The 21,432-nt window shown below is 48.6% G+C and overlaps 1 protein-coding gene across 1 annotated transcript in view; it reads left to right on the forward strand.

Annotated features, from left to right (window-relative positions):
- The window catches only part of LOC140395604 (dynein axonemal heavy chain 17-like), an 896,966-nt gene that overhangs the window by 448,764 nt on the left and 426,770 nt on the right, over positions 1-21,432 (forward strand). Inside the window, exons 35-37 of the mRNA XM_072483576.1 lie at positions 4,434-4,594; positions 10,420-10,576; positions 12,919-13,023. Coding sequence (XP_072339677.1) covers positions 4,434-4,594; positions 10,420-10,576; positions 12,919-13,023 — 423 coding nt within the window. The remainder of the gene's footprint in view (positions 1-4,433; positions 4,595-10,419; positions 10,577-12,918; positions 13,024-21,432) is intronic.

Below are 21,432 nucleotides of genomic sequence, written 5' to 3' on the forward strand. Positions count from 1 at the left end.
TTTCGATGGTTGCTGTTGTATTTGGCGAGTTCATTTTGTAGACATCCAGCCATTTGGAATGGGTGTCTACCATCACAAAAAACATTGAACCTCTTAAATGGGCCTGCAAAATCGACATGAAGCTGCGACCGTGGTCTAGCCGGCCATTCCCATGGGTGCAGCGGGGCTGCCGGTGGCATCTTCTGCCCTTGTTGACATTCTTGGCACTGATCTACCAATGCCACTATGTCTGTGTCAAGGCCTGGCCACCAGACATAGCTCCTGGCCAGCATCTTCATTTTTGAGACTCCAGGGTGCCCATGATGTAGTTCGGCCAGTACTTGGAACTATTAGTCGTGCTCCCCATAGCAGTATCGAGTCTTCCACAGTTATCTGCTCTCTTTTGCTCCAGTAGGGGTAGGATTCCGCCTGGACTGGTCTTTCCATCTCCCCTGTTAGCACCATGTGTTTTATTTTTGCTAAAACTGGGTCCCTTTGTGTCCACAAACAAATGTTTTGTGCGGCCACCAGAACGGTGTCCAGGAAATGTAGTGTTATCACTGTTTCTTCTGTTCTGAGTGTCATTGGTGGGGTATCCGGTAATGGCAGTCTGCTTAGTGAGTCAGCGTTTGCCATCCGGGTTTCGGCTGGTGCTCCAGTTGACATTGTTACGCTGCAAGTAGTAGGACCCAACGTTGGATCCGGGCCGAAGCTATTGGTGGCACCGCTTTGTCTTCTTTTCGTAAGCCCAGCAATGGCTTGTGGTCTGTGATTATCGTGAATTTCTGCCCATACAAGTACTGCTGAAATTTCTTCACTGCGAAGATCACAGCCCATCCTTCTTTTTCAATTTGGGTGTACTTTTGCTCCGCTATTGCTAAAGACCTGAAGGCAAACACTATAGGTCATTCCTGTCTTTTTTGCCCTCTGTGTGCCAGAACTGCCCCAATGCCATATAGAGACGCGTCGCAAGTGAGCACCAACTTTTTCCTGGGGCCATAGTGTGCCAAGAAGTTTTCTGAGGAGAGTGGTTGTTTGATCTTCTTGAAAGCCCTGTCTTGATGGGCTGACCATTCCCAGGCTTGCCCCTTTTTTAGTAATTGGTGTAGGGGGTCCAAGATGGAAGCCCTGTTCTGTATGAACTTTCCATAGTACGTCACCAGTCCTAAAAAAGATCTTAACTCCTGGATTGTGGTGGCGCCGGATCATCTTTTACCACCTTCACCCGATCCTCCAAAGGGTGTAGCCCTGACTTGTCAACCTTGTACCACAGATAAGTTACTTGAGGTGCTAGGAAAACACATTTCTCCCTCTTTCGGCCCACGCCTGCTGCTGAAAACCTCCTAAGGACTTCCTCCAGGTTTTGCAGGTGTTCACCCTTGTTTTTCCCGTAATGAGGACGTCGTCCAGGTAAATGGCGACCTGTGTTAACCCTTGTAATATATTCTCCATTGTCCTCTGGAATATCGTACAGGCTGACGATATACCGAAGGGTAATCTTGTGTAACGATAAAGGCCCTCCAGGGTGTTGATCGTTGAGAATTTTTGTGACTTTTCGTCCAGCTTCAGCTGTAGGGATGCGTGGCTCATGTCCAGCTTTGAGAATAAGAGTCCTCCCACCAGCATTGCATATAAATCCTCAATCCGGTGAATTGGATATTTGTCCAGTTGTGAGTAGCAATTAATCGTTTGTTTGAAGTCTCCACAAATGCGGAACGAGGCTTCCGGCTTAAGAATAGGAATCACGGGTGCCGCCCATTCTACAATCTGGACCGGTTTTATTATTCCTTCACGCTCCAAACTCTTGATTTCAGTATTGACTTACACCCTTAACGCGAAGGGTACCAGTCGGGCCTTGTAGAATGTTGGGACTGCCTTTGCCCCCTTTATTGTTCCGAGCCCTTCTCAGAAAACCTCTGGGTATCTGCACAGGATTTCGCTCAGGCCACCATTTTCCAGCTGGAAAATGTTTCCCCAATCCAGCTGGTTCTCTTTTTGTCAGTTGTGGCCCAATAAACTCGGTCTCGAACCTTCCACTATCATTAAAGGAAGCCTAATCAGTTGCTCTTCATAAGCCACAGGTACACGTGTTGTGCCCAACACTCTTTGTGGTTCCCCTGTGTACGTCCTCAGTTTTGCCGAGGTACTGGTAAGGGATAAGGGTTGGAGTCCAGTACAAATTTTATTAAATACTGTCTCTCCTGACCTCCATTATTGTTGGACATCTGTTCAGCCTTATGGTTAATTTAATGGGTCCTGATTTAACCAACAAAGAAAAATCGGAACCATGAAGCTGCTTGAAAATCAGAAGCAAAAGAGCAGCAGTTCAGAGAAAATGACCAATGCTGTTAGACTAACTTTTAAAAGATCTGGGGCGAAATTCTCCCGAAACAGCGCGATGTCCGCCGACTGGCGCCCAAAACGGCGCCAATCAGATGGGCATCGCGCCGCCCCAAAGGTGCGGAATGCTCCGCATCTTTGGGGGCCGAGCCCCAACATTGAGGGGCTAGGCCGACGCCGGAGGAATTTCCGCCCCGCCAGCTGGCTGAAACGGCCTTTGTTGCCCCGCCAGCTGGCGCGGAAATGACATCCCCGGGCGGCGCATGCGCGGGAGCGTCAGCGGCCGCTGACAGTTTCCCACGCATGCGCAGTGGAGGGAGTCTCTTCCGCCTCCGCCATGGTGGAGACCGTGGCGGAGGCGGAAGGGAAAGAGTGCCCCCACGGCACAGGCCCGCCCGCGGATCGGTGGGCCCCAATCGCGGGCCAGGCCACCATGGGGGCACCCCCCGGGGCCAGATCGCCCCTCGCCCCCCCCAGGACCCCGGAGCCCGCCCACGCCGCTTTGTTCCGCCGTTCAAAAGGTGGTTTAATCCACGCCGGCGGGACAGGCAATTTATCGGCGGGACTTCGGCCCATCCGGGCCGGAGAATCGAGCGGGGGGGCCCGCCAACCGGCGCGGCCCGATTCCCGGTCCCGCCGAATATCCGGTGCCGGAGACTTCAGCAACCGGCGGGGGCGGAATTCACGGCAGCCCCCGGCGATTCTCCAACCCAGCGGGGGGTCGGAGAATGACGCCCCTGAACTCATCTTGTATGTTCTGATATTTTTAAGTCGGTCTTTCAGGTCTGAAACTCTGGTTGCTCAGTGTGAGCAATTTGAGAACTCTGTTTAAAACTCGCCGCCAAGGGCCCCCCACCCCCGGCTGTTGGTATTTTACAGTCTGTACCCCTTTCCCTTGGGCCCTGGGTAGAGACCTGTGTAATTCCACCAGAATGTCCCTAACTTTACTGAGGAAAAACAGAGTTCTTCTCACGAGATTTTAAAAAGGTCCCTTTAAACAACTGGTCCTGCCTGCAGCTGTTGCTGGACTGAACATCCTTGCAGGTCAATCTGACTACAGACAGAGAAAGGTCTTTACTTTGCACCATTTTCAAAGTCTATCAGGTAAGAGAGAGCGAAGGCCCTTCAGCTTCTTGATTAAACAAAAATTTAAAACCAGATGAAGCCTTCGTGTCCCTGGCAGAACACTGTGGAAAGGCCAACACCAATCAGCAAAGACTATCAGCTAAAAATGTGGCAAAGTAAACAGCTCATTGGCCAACAGCCAAGTCCATCAAGATGAGTCATCACTGATGCCAGCACATCCTGATGGATTTCTTTTAAAAAAATATTAAAGGTGAAGTCCATCTTAAAGGCGTAGGTCCCAATAATTGTCCACGTACAAAAATTATAAAATCCGAAACAGAAGTAAATAAAGGGAATAAACAAGGGACATATGGATTAACAGGAGGATCCTTGCACTTTACTTTTGCTTTTACAATTTAAAAGAAAAGTACACGTCTTTTATTCATTCTTTACTTATGACACGTTTCTTTCTACTCCTTGCATATCTTACCCGTTGAACTGTAATGCCCATTCAAATGTATTCCTGTTCTATAACCATCCTAGCTCAATTATCTTAGGTAAATATCTGTTTGAAGTATTGCTAAGCGATTAACATGTCAAATTCACACAGTTACAATATCCTTGCTTTAATTACCATTCACATAGCTGAACAGTTTAAAAATATGGCCAGGATATTATTAACAGAAAAATATTACAATTTCTTGGGCTTCTCGGACAGATTTTTTTTGACAATAGTGCGCTGTCCTTTCATCTATGTCCTTGATATTGGTTCTAAATAGCTAAGATCCTAGCACTGATCCTTGCAATATCCCATTAGTTATAACCTATCAACCCAAAATTAACTTATTTATTCCTGCTATGTTTCCTGTCTGTTAACTACTTCCTGGTTCATGCCAACATACTACCTTTAAATTTTGTGCATCAAAACATAATAGATTGAGAAATTTACAGCAGCTAAAGTTATTCATAATGCATTTATTAATTAATGCATTTAATTTTCTTAATGCATAAAGAACTATTCAATAATACTGGTGATTTCTTTTAACCAGGTGGAGAATATCCAAGCATTTACTTGGCAGTCACAATTAAGACATCGCTGGGATGATGAGAAGCAGCATTGTTTTGCTAACATTTGCGATGCACAGTTCAGATATTCTTATGAATATCTAGGCAACACTCCTCGATTGGTTATTACTCCACTTACTGATAGGTAAGGAAATGCATAAATGTTTGTCTGCAAATTTAAAATTTGCTTCCCTGGTTTTGGATTATTGCAAATAACTTTGTATAGGAGGATATTTTAGAGTCAGGAAAGACCCCTGGAATGTGCCACTGGAAGGGATCATCAACTTCTTCCAGGTTAGTTGATGGTTTCTACTGGCTCTTGCTTTGACTGTAGAAATGCTTGGACATTAAGGAGTTTAAATTTTTTTTTAAAATCCTCCAGGTGAGGCTCATGATGAAGGACTGTGTTCTGACTTCAAGGATGCTCCCAAGCCCTTTAAAGGTAGCTTGAGGCTAGTGATCAAAATACGACAAAAGCAAATCATAAGAATGAATGGCCCTGACTTAGTAATCAGAAATATATTCATGTGGGTAGTGACAGGAGAAAGATTTCGGGCCCGATTCTCCCCCAAAATTTCTAAGTTAATTTGTGACAGGTTTTTCAGGGACATGCTCTGCAATGCCTCGGCACCCAACACAGAGTGAGCACACCAGGAAATAATCTTCACCCAGATGCACCCTCTAGCATCACTCTGATGCACTACATTGGCATCAAGCTGGAACCACCCTGGCATCAAGTGGTCACCTGTTGTCATTACCATAGCATTACCCGGACGCCCCTGGCATTACCTTCACCCCTCTGAGCACTGTGCTTATCTCCGAGTTCTGGAATATCTCTCACCAAGGGCACACCTTCTAAGATCAGTCGTGCTTCACGCCATTCTGAATGTGGATACATTATTTGATGTCGGGGTATGATTCCGGCATGCGGGCCCAATAACAAGATGTTAATTTTAATGAGTTTCCTGCCATTCAATGGTAAACATTGCCTGTCACTGATGGGGGAAGGTCACTATCTGTCAGTGGCGGACCGAGGGGGCGACCGTTTTGTGCTTTTACGTCAATGTGAAATTTAGGCCTTCTCAAGATATTTTCCGCTCTTGTTGCCAAACCTGCCCAACGCGAATAGGAGCAGGATATCCCAGCCAATATTCTGTGCTCAGTTAAGGGATCTAATACACCCCCTCCTAATTATCCCCCATATTGTTGCTCAGTTTCATGAGGTCTCAGTCTCTTCCCAGTCAATAATCTTTAGTTCCACATAAGCAACATGAACAAACGCAGTTCCTATATGAAAGTGATGGCTGGACAGTGCACATGTAACCCTTGTACCTGAGACTCACCTTTTGTGGCTTCATGAGAATTGTTCTTGGAAGGTAAGTGATTATGACTGCGAGGTTTTGGTAAAACCATTGATCATCGTGGAGTGCCATAGCCTTTCATGCCTTCCTGAAGCATTATGGCCCGGATTTTCAGACCCTGTGTGGGGTCGGAGATTCCTCAGGGGTAGGAGCGAATCCCGCCCCGATGCCAGCTGCGCTATGCTCCGGCGACGTTTTTCGGGCGGGGGCGGGATTCCCACCACGCCGGTTTGGGGCCATTGAAAGTCGGTTGGGGGCCCCGACGGGCCGTCCATTTTTGGCCAGTCCCGCCGGCGTGAATTACTCACCTCACGCATGGCGGGACCTGGCAGGTGAGTATGGGGGGATCGTCCTCGGGGGGACGCGGGGGGATCCGACCCTGGGGGGGCCTGGTCCGCGATCGGAGCCCACCGATCTGCGGGCGGGCTTGTTCCATGGGGGCACTCTTTTCCTCCACGCCGGGCCCTTGTAGGGTTCCGCCATATTGCCCGGGGGCCGGCACGGAGAAGAGAACCCCAGCGCATGCGCGGAAATACATCGGCCGGTCTGCGCATGTACAAACTCACAGAGGCCCTTCGGCGCCGGCTGGAGCGGCGCCAACGGCTCTGGCGGCAACCTAGCCCCCGGGAAAGTGGAGTTAATTGAAGAATTCCTCACCTTGAGGGGCCATTGACGCCAGAGTCGTTGGCGCCGGTTTTCCCGCCGGCGTGGGGACATAGCCCAATTTTCTGAGAATCCCGCCCTATATGTCTCCGCATTTAAAAAAAATATATCTTTATTCAGTTTTAAACATTTTATACACAAAATAAAACTCAAAGCAGAAAGAGCATCGGAAGAACCAATACATATATAACTCAAAATAACCGACCCGCTCCTTTAGCAGTTGACGGTGAGCAACTTTTAAAGTGAAGAATAAACAGACTCCATCTCTTATGGAACCCCTCAATCGCCCCCCCCTCAAGGTGAACCTTCTCAAGGTACAGAAACTCCATCAGGTCCCCAAGCCACACTGCGCACAGGGCAGAGAAGCTGACCTCCACTCCAACTTGACCTGCCTGTGAGGCAAAGCCTCAGCGAGGTGAAGGCTACAAAGGACTGGTCTATAGCTCCAGCAGGTCTTTTTAAAAAATATTTTTATCAAGGCATTTATTTATATATACATGAAACACAACCAAAACCAAAAAATAAAACAAACAGGAAGTCTCACAACAAATAAATAACACCCCACCACCCCACCCTTCCTGCCGTTCCGCTCCACCCACCCTGCCTCTCCCATTTTTACCCCATATAACCTCCCCACCCCCACACTGATGTCTTAACTATCCTCGCCTCATTTTATGCCCATACCAGTATTTGTAACATTTTATAAAATTCTACCGGGAACCCATCCGTGCCCGGGACTTTCCCTGCCTGCATCGCCCTCATACTCTCCATCACCTCCACAAAACCAATGGGTGCCCCCAGCCCCTCTACCAGATCCTCCTCCACTTTCGGGAACTGCAACCCGTCCAGAAATCGCCGCATTCCCTCTCCCCCCGCCGGGGGCCCCGATTCATTTGACCTCTTATAAAATTCTTCAAACTCCCCCTCATTCACCCCCACAGGGTCCAAGACCGCCCCTGCACTCCCGTCCTTCACCTTTCCGATCTCCCTCGCTGCCTCCTGCTTCCTAAGTTGGTGGGCCAGCATCCTGCTCGCCTTCTCCCCATATTCATACGCTGCCCCATTGGCCCTGCGTAACTGTCCCACTGCTTTCCCCGTGGACGCCAACCCAAACTCCATCTGGAGCTTCTGCCACTGGGTCAAATTCCTGAAACTCCCTACCTAATAACACTGTGGGCGGATATACACCCCAAGGGTTGCAGCAGTTCAAGAAGGCAACTCATCACAACCATCTGAAGGGCAACTAAGAATGGCAGATAAATGCTGACCTAATCAGCGATGCCCACATCCCATAAATTAATTTTTTTTAAATCTTAATCTTCTCTGCTCGAAGGAGAACAAGTTCAATTTCTCTGATCCTTCCTTGTATCTAAAATTCCTATTTTGATAGGATTCTAGTAAATCGCCTCTGCACTCTCTAGGGCAGGTTCCCAGAACTGAACACAATATTCCAAATGTGGTCTCATGAATGATTTGTAGAGGTGTAGCATTACCTCCTTGCTTTTATACTCTACGCCTCTATTTATAAACCCAAGGATCCTATAAGGCTTCTTAATAACTGTTTCAACGTTCCTGGCCACCTTCAGAGAATTATGCACCTGAGCCCTGATGTCCCTCTGCTCCCATACTCCCCTCAAAGATGTACCATTTGCAGAGTGTGTAATCCACAGAAAAGCTCAGGGGCGGGATTCCCCCGTACCCGACGGGGCGGGGGGTCCCTGCGGGACGGAGTGGCGTGAACCACTCCTTCGTCGGGCCGCCCCAAAGGTGCGGAATCCGCCGCACCTTCAGGGGCTAGGCCCGCCCCGGAATGGTTGGCACCTCAGTGGCCGGCGGGATAGGGGCTTGGCGTCACGCCAACCAGCGCCGAAGGGCCTCCGCCAGCGGGCGCGAGTCGGTGCATGCGCGGGAGCACCAGCGCGTGCTGGCGTTATCCCCGCACAGGCGCAGAGGGATTCGCTTCCGCACCAGGAATGGTGGAAGACCACAGCCTCCGGTGCGGAACAATAGAGTGCCCCCATGGCACAGGCCCACCCGCGGATCGGTGGGCTCCGACCACGGGCTAAGCCACCGTGGGTGCACCTCCCAGGGCCAGATCCCCCCCCGCGACCCCCCAGGAACCCTGGAGCCCACCAGGTCCCGCCGGTAAGGGACCTACTCTAATTTACGCCGGCAGGACCGGCTACAGGCGGGCGGGACTTCGGCCAAACACGGGCCGGAGAATTTGGGCGGCCCCAATGCCCATTGAGTCGCGCCGGACCCCGCCATTCTTCGAGGCGGGCGGCGCGACTCACGCCGGGCCAGTTTTTGGGAGGCGGGAGAATTGGGATGACGGCGGGGGCGGGATTCACGCCGATCTCCAGCGATTCTCCCACCCGGCAGGGAGTCAGAGAATCCCGCCCCAGTTGTGGGGCTGTAGCATTGGAGAAGACTAGCCACGTTCCTCTTTACAGCATTAGCTGCAATAAGTTAAATTTAAATATCCAGTGTGAATGTTAGTATGTAGGTGAATTGATGAATATTAGTGAAGGAGTGTGTAGATGAATGGGTAAATGGGTAAGTGGGTGCTGTGGTATATATGTGAGGTGACAGGTGGGTCAAGTAGAATTTGGATAGGTGCATAGGGTGGCAGGTAACTGAGGTAAGGTGTGTCGGTGATTTGGAATGTAGTTGCTTGGGGAAGAATATTCATGTCAATGGCTAGTCATGTTTCAGGGTAGGTACGTAGGTAGGTAAGATTGACAAAGACAAAGAATAATACAACACAGGATTCGGCCATCCAAGCCTGTATCGGTCATAGTACCACCCTTGGCCAAAACCCTAAAGAACAAAGAACAATACAGCACAGGAACAGGTCCTTCGGCCCTCCAAGCCTGTACCAGTCATGATACCACCCTTGGTCAAAACCCTAAAGAACAAAGGTGTTCTTTTCCTGCTAGATCAAACAGATCCATTCCCATTTTCTGCCATGGAATCATTATTATTTTGCCCATTTGCATTGATTCTTTTCGTTGCCTGTACTGAAATTTCTGACAAGTTGCACAGTTTTCTATCATCATTTGAATGTTTTGATTGATGCCTGGCCAGTAAACCGTGTCTCTAGCTCTTTGTTTGCATTTTTCAATAAATCTTCTGTAGAATCATAGATCTTGGAGATTGTGCTATGACAATCCTGTTTTGCCTGAGCAAAAAAAATATTGGCTGCACTTAGCTCCGCTCGAATGTTGTAATATTTGGAACAGGACCGTTTTGGCCATCCCTCACGGAGATATTTATGACCCTTTGTAGCACTTCATCCTCCTTGGTTTCTTCTTTGATCAGCTTTGATTTTGCATCGGACGCTGGAAGTGTTTCTGTCACAAGATTACCTCTGGAGTTTCTTGGTGACATCTCATTTAAGTGTTTTCTTATAATTGGTATGAGTGGTCAATGATCTGTTTCAACCAAGAATGTTGGTCGGCCATATATGTAATTGTGAAATTTGTCTAAGCCATTGATCAGACTTTTGTCTACTCGGGGATATTCGGGTGACGGTGGGTAATGACACCTGAGCATGGGTTAGTTGGATTAGTTTGGTATGGGTAGTTCAGGGGTTGGGGTCCCATGGAGTTGGGATAGTCGTGGGGCTGGGGGAGGGAGTAGTCAGGTCAGGGAGAGTGGTAAGGAGGTCAGTATGAGTGACTGGGGAGTCAGTTACCCAGGTGTTAGACAGGATTCCTCTATCTAACATTTCCTGGGTAACTATCCAGGTAAGTACTTCAGAACTTTCTATCTCAGAGTTGAAAACTTTTGTGGAAAATCCAGGGGAATTGCCGAACCAAAGTTTAAACTTCTCAGTTAATTCCCTTGGGGATCTGTCGGGTACCAAAGTGCATCTTGGGTCATATGTTTATCATATGGTCAATTATTTGTTTGATTCTACAGAAAATCTTTTTGTTTTGTTCAGGTGCTATATTACACTAACACAATCGTTGCATCTGATTATGGGTGGTGCACCAGCAGGTCCTGCAGGAACAGGAAAAACAGAGACAACCAAAGATTTGGGAAGAGCTTTAGGCATAATGGTATATGTTTTCAACTGCTCAGAACAAATGGATTACAAAGTAAGAAAAACAAGCATATTCTTGCAATTTCATAGACTCCGAGAATGTTACAAAGGAAGTTGTGTGCTCTTTTTCTCTGTGTGAATATCTCACCTAATCCCATTTTCCTGCTTGATCTAAATACACTTCAATTTTCCTCTAATTCATACAACTACAGTATTCAATTCCCTTCTAAAATAACGTATGTATTCTCCTTCAGAAATTGGGGCAAATAATTCTACATTCTAACAGCTTACATAAATATATATGTGTTTAACTTCCCTTTTAGTTCTACTGTATTTTGATTACTGTAAATTTAAGACCTATTGTAATTTTCTTTTCTGAACACTGGAAATAATCTATCATGTTATTTGTTAACCATCACAGCTCTGGTGAAAAGAAAACTAACTTCTCAAGTAACCACAGCTATGCCAGGTAATATCCTGGAGAATCTACCCTGAATCTTTTCCATTATTTTTATGCCCTTCCTATCAAGGACTGCCAAACCTCTGCACAATAATATAAACTGTGGCTTACCAAGACCGTGGGTGAGATTTTAAATTCCCGCTCGAAATGCGGTAGCGGATAAGAAAAGCAGCATTTTCTGCGCCGAGCCCAATGGCACGTTTTTGCACCATATTGTTTACTTCCCACTTCATTACTGATGCAAAAGGCAGAATAACATCGGATCTCTGGAGTGCAGCCTTTAATTTGTCTGTTGCACCATGACCTCAGCGGTTCTTTCCTCCAGACACCAAGTTTCTCAATGACCCTAATCCAATGGCCACATAGGTTGCCAAGGCACAGCGTGGCCAATAAAGGCCGGGAAACTCCGCTCCCGGGATCTACCCGGCTCGCAATGACTCACGAGGTCCAATGCGATCTCGCGAGCTGTTGTTATGTAAGTCCTGTCTATTGTGGGCGGGATCACTTTTTGACAAATCTGCATATTAGAGCGAGACAGTTAGTCTCACTCTAATGTGCAGATTCCCGAGGTACCTGAGGTTTTGTGTTTCATCCCCTCTGCCTCAAACCTCAGGAGAGCGCAGTTCATCTCTGGTCCTACCAAGGTGCCCGGTGGCACTGCCATCTGGCATGGGTGCTGCCAGGTTGGTACTACCAAGGAGCCAAGCTGGCATTTTTGAGCGCTTGCAATTGGACCGGGGTTCCCTGCGTGGATGTTGGGAGGTCGGGGATGAACACCGGTCCCTGGTGCTGTGAGGCACCAGCGCTAACTGCTGAGCCACCGTGCTGTCCCAATGGTCAATTTCACCTCTGGCTCCTAAAGCTTTCTGGTCTTGCAAAACAAGGTTATTTTCAAAACATGATGACTGCAGTCAAACACATTCTGACCCTTAAATTTCCAAATGTTGATAATCCAATATCTCAAAAGTCCTGCATTCATCACACATTCCCAATGGAGGCCTTGTCCTGCAGCCCCTTCCACAGAAACACCACCTTACCGCTGGTCTGATGGACAGAGTCTTGCCTGCAATATACCCTTGAGTGTGACATGGTGCTGCCTGCAAAGTCTGGTGCAGGGTCAAGGTACAATGGACACTTCTTGATGAAAGGTAGTCGAACAAACCTTAAAGTAATGCGTGAAGTGCTGGTCATTAGGTGTACTTCACTTAAATACCACTGTAAAACATCAGAGAAGCAGTGGCGTTGTGGTATTGTCCTTGAACCAGTAGTTCAAAGACTCAGGGTAATATTCTAGGGACCTGGGTTTGCATCTTACCATGGCTGATGGTGAGATTTAAATTAGATGAAGATCTGGAACTTGATCACCATGAAACTGTTGATGATTGTTGTACAAATGCCAGTAATGCCCACATCCCATGAATTAATTTTAAAAATTTGATGTCAACATCACTTCTTGATCCAATGTGGGGGATGATACTGGCAAGTGGGCTTTAGAGTGAGTATTGATCGCATTTAAAAATATTCATATTGCCTTCCTGAAAATGTTGTGCATCAGGATATGTGCTCCGCTATTGAAGGCTGGAACAGACACTAGGGCAATGTTTTCCCACTGACGTAAACCAGATTTTTATCCTCTCATGACATTTTCTACTCATAACATTCTATTGTTTATAGGTACTCAAAATATCTCTTTAGATTAAGTTCCATAGATTACTTATTAAAATGATGCATGACAAAAACTTTCTAAAAATGGAATGAAAATAAAAATTAAACTTTATTTAAATAGGAACTTCAATTATTTGGATTTGTGTTGAGATTTTGAATATATATTTATACTTTTAATATTTAGAATGTCGTCCTTAATAACAGCACCTGTTTTTTTTTACCCCTCGAAGTATATTAATATTGATGAAGATTGATCTGTTTTCACTATATAGTCCTGTGGAAATATCTACAAGGGACTGGCGCAAAGTGGAGCCTGGGGCTGTTTTGATGAATTCAACAGGATCTCTGTAGAAGTTTTATCAGTGATTGCAGTTCAGGTAATTTGAAGATTTTCAGTTGTCCCTCCTCAATGAAGGATAGCAACAATATTATAATTTTTCTGCTTTTGCTCAACTTCCATATTTTAATAGAAATGCACTCTAATTTGTGGAAAACCACTCTCTATGGTAATTGTTACGTTTGACACTAAAGATGAAATGTAATTCTCCACCAGAGGCAAACTGGGGGGGGGGGGGGGCTCCTCCCCTTCACAAAGGCCTCCCCCACTGGTCCCAGAAATCCACCCTACCTACCTTGACTCCTGGTTCCAGTGACAATCCTGCATCTGAGGCTTCTTGCCATATCAACATTGAAAACTACACCCAATTGCATTTAGAGTTAGGATTATCTGCAGGGATAAAGAAAGTTGATATAATTGCAAGCATAGTTAATCATTTAAAATTGGAAGGGATTCTAGAGAGACCAAGGTCTCTGAAAGGTAAGGCAACTGAGTTGGCAAAATAAAATTAGAAAGATAAATAGAAATGAAAAAACTTGAAATGCAGGAAAAGGAAAATGAGAGAAACTGAGCATTTCAGCTTCGAAAACTGACAATTCAAGCAGAGGCAGTGGAAAAGGTTCAGGAAGAACATAGTTCTAGATAAGAACCTGGTGGGGAAATGTTTAAATTGAAGCAAGCTTTTCCATAGTTTGAGAAAAGAATGCGGAAGCATTCTTTATTTATTTTTAAAAGGGAGATCAACAGATGAAACAGCCAAGAGAAATTTGGATATTACATTTACAAAGTAGATTGGTAGCTAGGGCTAGTGAGGTTTATGTACCTTTGTCAGAAGAGGTACGAGTATATTATGGTGTAGTAAAGAAAGCTATCCTTAGTGGATATGAGTTGGTTCCTGAGGCTGGAAGACAAAAGTTTTGAAATGTAACAAAACAGCCTGGACAAACTTTTACTGAATTTGATGGGGTAAAGCAAAATAGTTTTGACCATTGGATAAGGGCAGTGACATAGAGGTTACATACTGAGCCCTAAGAGGTGTTTATTTTGGAAGATTTTAATGATTCACGTCCTTTACTTATTAGAGCTCATGCTGAGGAACAAAAGTTAAAATTGCTAGACAGGCAGCAGAGCTAGCTGTTGATTATAAACTGGTCCATATAAATAAACCTTTCTCCCATAATCCATTTAAACTTGAAAAGGATAGAAGGTGAGAAGGAGAAAGGAAAACAACTAATCAAGAAAGGGAAGGAACAGTTGGGAATGGTCAGGCAATTTCACCTTAGATCAGAAGAGAAAGTGCTGGACTTCCGGGTGCGGCTATGCAGAGCTAGGTCGCATATTCGGTAGCTCCCGCTTGCAACAAACTTTTGGGCTCTTTTAGAGGGCCCCCACGGCATTTGTTTGACATTTCCCGGTATGGGAAGAAGACTGCAGCATTCCCCTGACAGTGTCCCCCAGGAATGTTATGTCTTTTGGCTACCAAACGACATACGATTCGGCAGCTCCCGCTACCACGGACTTTCGGGCTCGTTAGAGGAGCCCCAACGGAACTTTTTTTTTGACGCAGCCCGTGGGGAAGTGAAGAGAGAGGTCCTCCTCCAACTTCTATGAAACGGACCAGAAGTGTAACGGCCAAAGGAGCGGCACTGGAGCAACGGGAGAAGCGAGGGAAAGAAAACAAAATGGCGGCGGCCAGGGACAAAGGGGAGCTGCAGGAGTTCATCAAGCGCTGCTTCGAGGAGCAGCGCGAGGAGATGCGCAAGGAGATGTTGGCGCCTATGCTTTCGGCAATTGAAGGACTCGGGATCACCCAGAAGGCCCACGAAGCTAAGATCCAGGAGGTACAGAAAAGAGTCAGTCAGAACGAGGACGAGCTCGTGGGCCTGGCGGTGAGAGTGGAGCAGAACGAGGCGCTACACAAGAGGTGGGCGGGAAGACTCGAAGACCTGGAGAACAAGTCGAGGAGAAAGAATCTGCGAATCCTGGGTCCCCCTGAGGGAGTGGAGGGGGCTGATGCCGGGGCATACGCAAGCACGATGCTCGAGGCGATGATGGGCACGAAGGCCCCTTCGAGGCCGCTGGAGTTGGACGGGGCACATCGGGTGCTGGCGAAGAAGCCCCAGGCAAATGAGCCGCCAAGGGCGATGGTGGTGAGGTTCCACCGGTTCACGGACAGAGCGTGGGTCCTGAGATGGGCCAAGAAGGAGCGGAGCAGTAAGTGGGACAATGCAGAGATCCGAATAGACCCGGACTGGAGCACAGAGGTTGCAAAGTGGAGAGCGGGTTTCAACCGGGCCAAAGCGGCGTTGTACCGGAAAGAAGTGAAATTCGGAATGCTGCAGCCAGCGCGACTGTGGGTCACATACAAGGGCCAACACTATTACTTCGAAACGCCTGAAGAGGCGTGGACCTTTGTACAAGCCGAAAAGTTGGACTCTAACTGAGGGTTTGTGAGGGTGGGGGGGATGTTTTGGGGTTTGATGTGTGATGGTTGTTGTATATAGGGGTCAATCACGCGCAGGAAATGTTACATGGGCTGGGGGAGCGAGACAAGGCCGCGACAGGAGCTGCGCCAGAGGGGGCGGAGTGGGCTTTGGAAAGGGGTGAAGGGGAACGAAGGAATGCATATGGGTTGGGAGACTCCCACGCGGGGAGGTCAATGGGACAGCGGGGGAAGCCGGGGTCAGCAGGCGTCAGCTGACTTACGGGAGTGACATGGGGGGAGCAAAAAAGCTAGACGGGTCTAGCGGGGGGGAGGGGAGGGGGGGAGGTGGGGGGGAAAGGGTTGCAGCTGCACTGGCCAAAAGGGAATGGGACACAGAAGAGGTGGTCAGGATGGGGGTCCCCCCTCTGGGGGACTGGAGGGTGAGGGAGGCGTGGACACGGGACTGGCCCAGAAAAGGAGATGGCTAGTCGGCAGGGCGTGGGGGGGGTGAGAGCCCCTCCAATCCGGCTGATAACGGGAGGGGCCTGAATGGGCCGGTGAAGAGGGCTCGAGTGTTCGCGCACTTAAAGGGACTGAAGGCGGACGTGGCCATGCTCCAAGAGACACACCTAAAGGTGGCGGACCAGGTCAGGCTAAGAAAGGGATGGGTAGGACAGGTATTCCACTCGGGACTGGACACGAAGAATAGAGGGTGGCAATATTGGTGGGAAAGCGGGTGTCATTTGAGGCCAAGACTATTGAGGTGGACAATGGAGGGCGATATGTAATGGTGAGCAGTAGGCTGCAAGGGACGTGGGTGGTGTTGGTAAACGTATACGCCCTGAACTGGGATGATGCAGGATTCATGAAGCGCATGTTGGGGCGCATTCCGGACCTGGAGATAGGAGGCCTGATAATGGGAGGGGACTTCAATACAGTGTTGGATCCAGCACTGGACCACTCCAAATCAAGGACTGGAAAGAGGCCGGCGGCGGCCAAGGTACTTAGGGGGTTTATGGATCAAATGGGGGGAGTGGACCCATGGCGGTTTGCAAGGCCGCAGGCCAGGGAATTTTCTTTCTTCTCCCATGTACACAAAGCCTACTCCCGGGTAGATTTCTTTGTTCTGGGTAGGGCACTCATCCCGACGGTGGAGGGGACGGAGTATTCGGCTACAGCCGTTTCGGACCATGCCCCGCACTGGGTGGAACTGGAGCTGGGAGAGGAGAGGGACCAACGCCCGTTGTGGCGGCTGGATGTGGGACTGCTGGCGGACGAGGTGGTGTGTGGGAAGGTGAGGGGGTGTATCGAAAGGTACTTGGAGGCCAACGACAACGGGGAGGTGCGGGTGGTGGTGGTATGGGAGGCTTTGAAGGCGGTGATCAGGGGAGAGCTAATTTCCATTAGGGCTCATAGGGAGAAGACAGAGGGTATGGAAAGGGAGAGGTTAGTGGGGGAGATTTTGAGAGTGGACAGGAGATACGCAGAGGCCCCGGAGGAAAGATTACTTGGGGAAAGACGACGGCTCCAGACGGAGTTTGACCTGTTGACCACAGGGAAGGTGGAGGCACAGTGGAGGAAAGCGCAGGGGGTGACCTACGAGTATGGGGAAAAGGCTAGTCGGATGCTGGCACACCAGCTCCGTAAGAGGATGGCAGCGAGGGAAATAGGGGGCGTCAAAGATGGAAGGGGAGCCACGGTTCGGAGTGCGACGAAAATAAACGAGGTATTCAAGGCCTTTTATGAAGAGCTGTACAGATCCCAGCCCCCAGCGGGGGAAGAGGGGATGAGACGATTCCTAGATCAGCTGAGATTCCCGAGGGTGGAGGAGCAAGAGGTGGCTGGTTTGGGGGCACCAATTGGGTTGGAGGAGCTGAGCAAGGGTTTGGGGAGCATGCAGGCGGGGAAGGCCCCGGGACCGGACAGATTCCCGGTGGAGTTCTACAGGAAGTACGCAGACCTGTTGGCCCCGCTACTGGTGAGGACCTTTAATGAGGCAAGCGAGGAGGGGACCCTGCCCCCGACAATGTCGGAAGCGACAATTTCTTTGATCCTAAAGCGGGACAAGGACCCACTGCAATGTGGATCGTGCAGGCCGACCTCGCTCCTCAATGTGGATGCAAAGTTGCTGGCAAAAGTGCTGGCCACGAGGATCGAGGACTGTGTCCCGGGAGTAATCCATGAGGACCAGACGGGATTTGTAAAGGGCAGGCAACTAAATACCAATCTGCGGCGGCTCTTAAACGTGATAATGATGCCATCGGAGGAGGGGGAGGCGGAGATAGTGGCAGCTAAGGACGCTGAGAAGGCCTTTGACCGAGTAGAGTGGGAGTACCTCTGGGAGGTGCTGCGTAGGTTTGGGTTCGGGGTAAGGTTTATCAATTGGGTTAAGCTCCTTTACAGAGCCCCGATGGCGAGTGTAGTGACGAACCGGCGGAGGTCGGAGTACTTTCGACTGTACCGAGGGACGAGGCAGGGGTGCCCCCTGTCCCCCCTGTTGTTCGCATTGGCGATCGAACCATTGGCCATGTCATTGAGGGAGTCTAATAAATGGAGGGGGGTGGTCCGAGGGGGAGAAGAGCATCGGGTGTCGCTATATGCGGATGACCTGTTGCTGTACGTGGCGGATCCAATGGAGGGGATGGTGGAGGTCATGCAGACTCTAAGGGAGTTTGGGGAGTTTTCGGGCTATAAGCTCAATGTAGGGAAGAGTGAGCTCTTTGTATTACAGGCGGGGGACCAAGAAAGAGGGATAGGGGACCTACCGCTGAGGAGGGCGGAGGGGAGCTTTCGGTATCTGGGGATCCAGATAGCCAGGAGTTGGGGGACCCTACATAAACTGAATCTGACGAGGTTGGTGGAGCAAATGGAGGAGGAGTTCAAAAGATGGGACATGTTACCGCTCTCGCTGGCGGGTAGAGTGCAGTCGGTCAAAATGGTGGTCCTTCCGAGGTTTCTGTTTGTGTTTCAGTGCCTTCCCCTTTTTTAAGAGAGTAGGCAGGAGTATTATGGGGTTTGTGTGGGCGAATTAGACCCCGAGAGTAAGGAGAGGGTTCCTGGAACGCAGTAGGGACCCTAGAGGAGGGTTGGCGCTGCCAAACCTGGGGAGCTACTACTGGGCAGCAAATGTGCCGATGATCCGCAAGTGGGTTATGGAGGGAGAGGGGGCGGCATGGAAGAGGATGGAGATGGCGTCCTGTAAAGGAACGAGCCTGGGGGCGTTGGTGACGGCACCGCTGCCGCTCTCGCCGACAAAGTATACCACGAGCCCGGTGGTGGCGGCAACGCTAAGGATCTGGGGCCAGTGGAGACGGCACAGGGGTGCAATGGGAGCATCGGTGTGGTCCCCGATCAGGGGTAACCACCGGTTTGTCCCGGGGAAGATGGACGGAGGGTTCCAGAGCTGGCATTGGGCGGGGATTGGAAGAATGGGGGACCTGTTCATCGACGGGACGTTTGCGAGCCCAGGGGCACTGGAGGAGAAGTTCAAGTTACCCCCGGGAAATGCTTTTAGATATATGCAGGTGAGGACTTTTGTGAGGCGACAGGTGAGGGAATTCCCGTTGCTCCCGGCACAAGAAGTTCAAGATAGGGTGATCTCGGGTGTATGGGTCGGGGAGGGCAAGGTGTCGGAAATACACCAGGAGTTGAAAGAAGAGGGGGAAGCGCTGGTAGAAGAGTTGAAGGGTAAATGGGAGGAGGAGCTGGGGGAGGAGATAGAGGAAGGTCTGTGGGCTGATGCCCTAGGTAGGGTTAATTCCTCCTCCTCGTGTGCCAGGCTCAGCCTGATACAATTTAAGGTGGTCCACAGAGCGCACTTGACGGGGGCGAGGTTGAGTAGGTTCTTTGGGGTATAGGACAGATGTGGAAGGTGCTCAGGGAGCCCGGCGAACCATGTCCATATGTTTTGGTCATGCCCGGCACTGGAGGGGTTCTGGAGAGGAGTGGCGGGAGCAATATCTCAGGTGGTGAAAGTCCGGGTCAAGCCAAGCTGGGGGCTAGCTATATTTGGAGTAGTGGACGAACTGGGAGTGCAGGAGGCGAAAGAGGCCGGCATTCTGGCCTTTGCGTCCCTAGTAGCCCGGCGAAGGATCTTGCTAATGTGGAAGGAGGCGAAGCCCCCTAGCCTGGATAAATGATATGGCTCGGTTCATAAAGTTGGAGAGGATTAAGTTCGCCTTGAGAGGGTCTGCGCAGGGGTTCTACAGGCGGTGGCAACCGTTCCTAGACTATCTCGCGGAGCGTTAGAGGAAGGTCGGTCAGCAGCAGCAGCAACCTTGGGGGTGGGGGGGGTGGAGGGGACGTCCTGGGGGGGGTGGGGGGGGGTGGGGGGGGGGGGGGGGACTGCCTGGGAGGGTGGATGAGCAAGAGATAACATGAAGGATTGGGGAAACTGGCACGTACGGGTGAGGGCCAGTGTACAAAGCTGTGTAAATATATCATTTTGCCATGTATATATCTTGCTCTGCGCGATTTCTCATTTTTTTTGTTACGAGGAGGGGGGTTATTGTTTGTAAGGGAGAAAAATTGTGTTAAAAAACTTTAATAAATATATATATTTTTTTAAAGAAGAGAAAGTGCTGAGGGTGGAAGTGTTTCAATTGTAACAAAGTGGGACATATTCAGCAGGGTGCTGGAAACTAAATGGGAGGGCAATTGCAGTAGTAGCAAAGGTAGTGCAAGAAAATTAAATAGCTGTTAAAACTGCAGCAGTGGTACAGGTGAAATGTGCTCCCTCAGAGTCTGTGAGAAAAAGAGATAAATCTCAAGGTAGTTCAGAGAATTATTTGAGTACTGGTGAAGGAAGTCAGGCTATTGAAGATTCTGGATGTTTTGTTTCAAAGGGAGAAGTATTCCCTTACTTGACCAACAGAATAAGTAAACAAATCAACATTTTCGAGATGCAGAAGTATATAGATGATTGCCAATGATACAATTTGTATTCCAGAAAGTGTTATGAAGGAAAAATATTAGATAACGATATTAATAGAAGGGATGCACTTGTTTCTTTGTGTAAAGTTAATTTAAGAAGAAGCTTTGTGAATGGAATTGTTAGTGTGAATTGTTCCTAACTTACCTATCAGAGGGATAGATTTCATTCTGGGTAATGATATGGTTTGTGCAGACAGTAATGCAATGACAACTGTGATGCAGCAGACAGTTGATCATGTTGACCTTTGCAAAATTTTGAAAATTACTGTTGACAAAAACGAGACACTTATTGCAGAAAAGGAGAAGTTGATGGAAAGTCTGATTAACGCAGAAAATCAATTTTCCCAGATGAAAGAGGAGTTTGCTAATGAAAAAAGAGAATTGTGAGAGAAATTCAAAATCAATCATGGACAGCAGAACACTTTAGTGAGAATTTGAACAATCTAAAAAATAAACTTGGAAATGTAAACCTAGCAATGGCTGATCTTCAATTAAAACGTGATGAACTTTGAGCATCAGAAGTATCTATGGCGTATCCTGGAAAATGCCTTGGGTGGCAAAAAGAATTTCTAGTAACTCAGAATAATTGGTTACTTGCAGAATTAGTAAGCGAACTTAAAAACCTGTTCGAACTTTGTCGTGAAAAGAACAATTAGATTCTTGAACTTGGAACCAAAATGGGGAAAATGAAGGAGAAAATGGGTGGCACGGAGTGTTGCAGTTCCAAAGCTGTTCCTCTGAATAAAACCTCATTACTGAATAGTGATCCAGTTAAGCAAATAACTGATCCAAGTAATATTACTAAGGTATCAAAGTTAATGATGGACAATAAGAAAATAACTGAAGTACCTACAAAATTGGAAATTACTGTCATATCCTTCCCGGGACTTACGGGGTGGGAATGGTTAACTTCCCTGTGGTTCTCACAGAGTACAAGCTCCCCTGCTGAGGGGCGGGGGAACTCCATTCAGCTACGTATAAAAGGTCAGCAAGACTGAGGGATCGACTGGGAGTTGTATGTAACGCAACTGGTAAATAACCCAAAGTTCATTATTCTTATTCGTTGTGGACTCCCATGTTCTTATTAAAATT

Source organism: Scyliorhinus torazame, chromosome 18 (assembly GCF_047496885.1).
Source record: "Scyliorhinus torazame isolate Kashiwa2021f chromosome 18, sScyTor2.1, whole genome shotgun sequence".
Classification (NCBI taxonomy): Eukaryota; Metazoa; Chordata; class Chondrichthyes; order Carcharhiniformes; family Scyliorhinidae; genus Scyliorhinus; species Scyliorhinus torazame.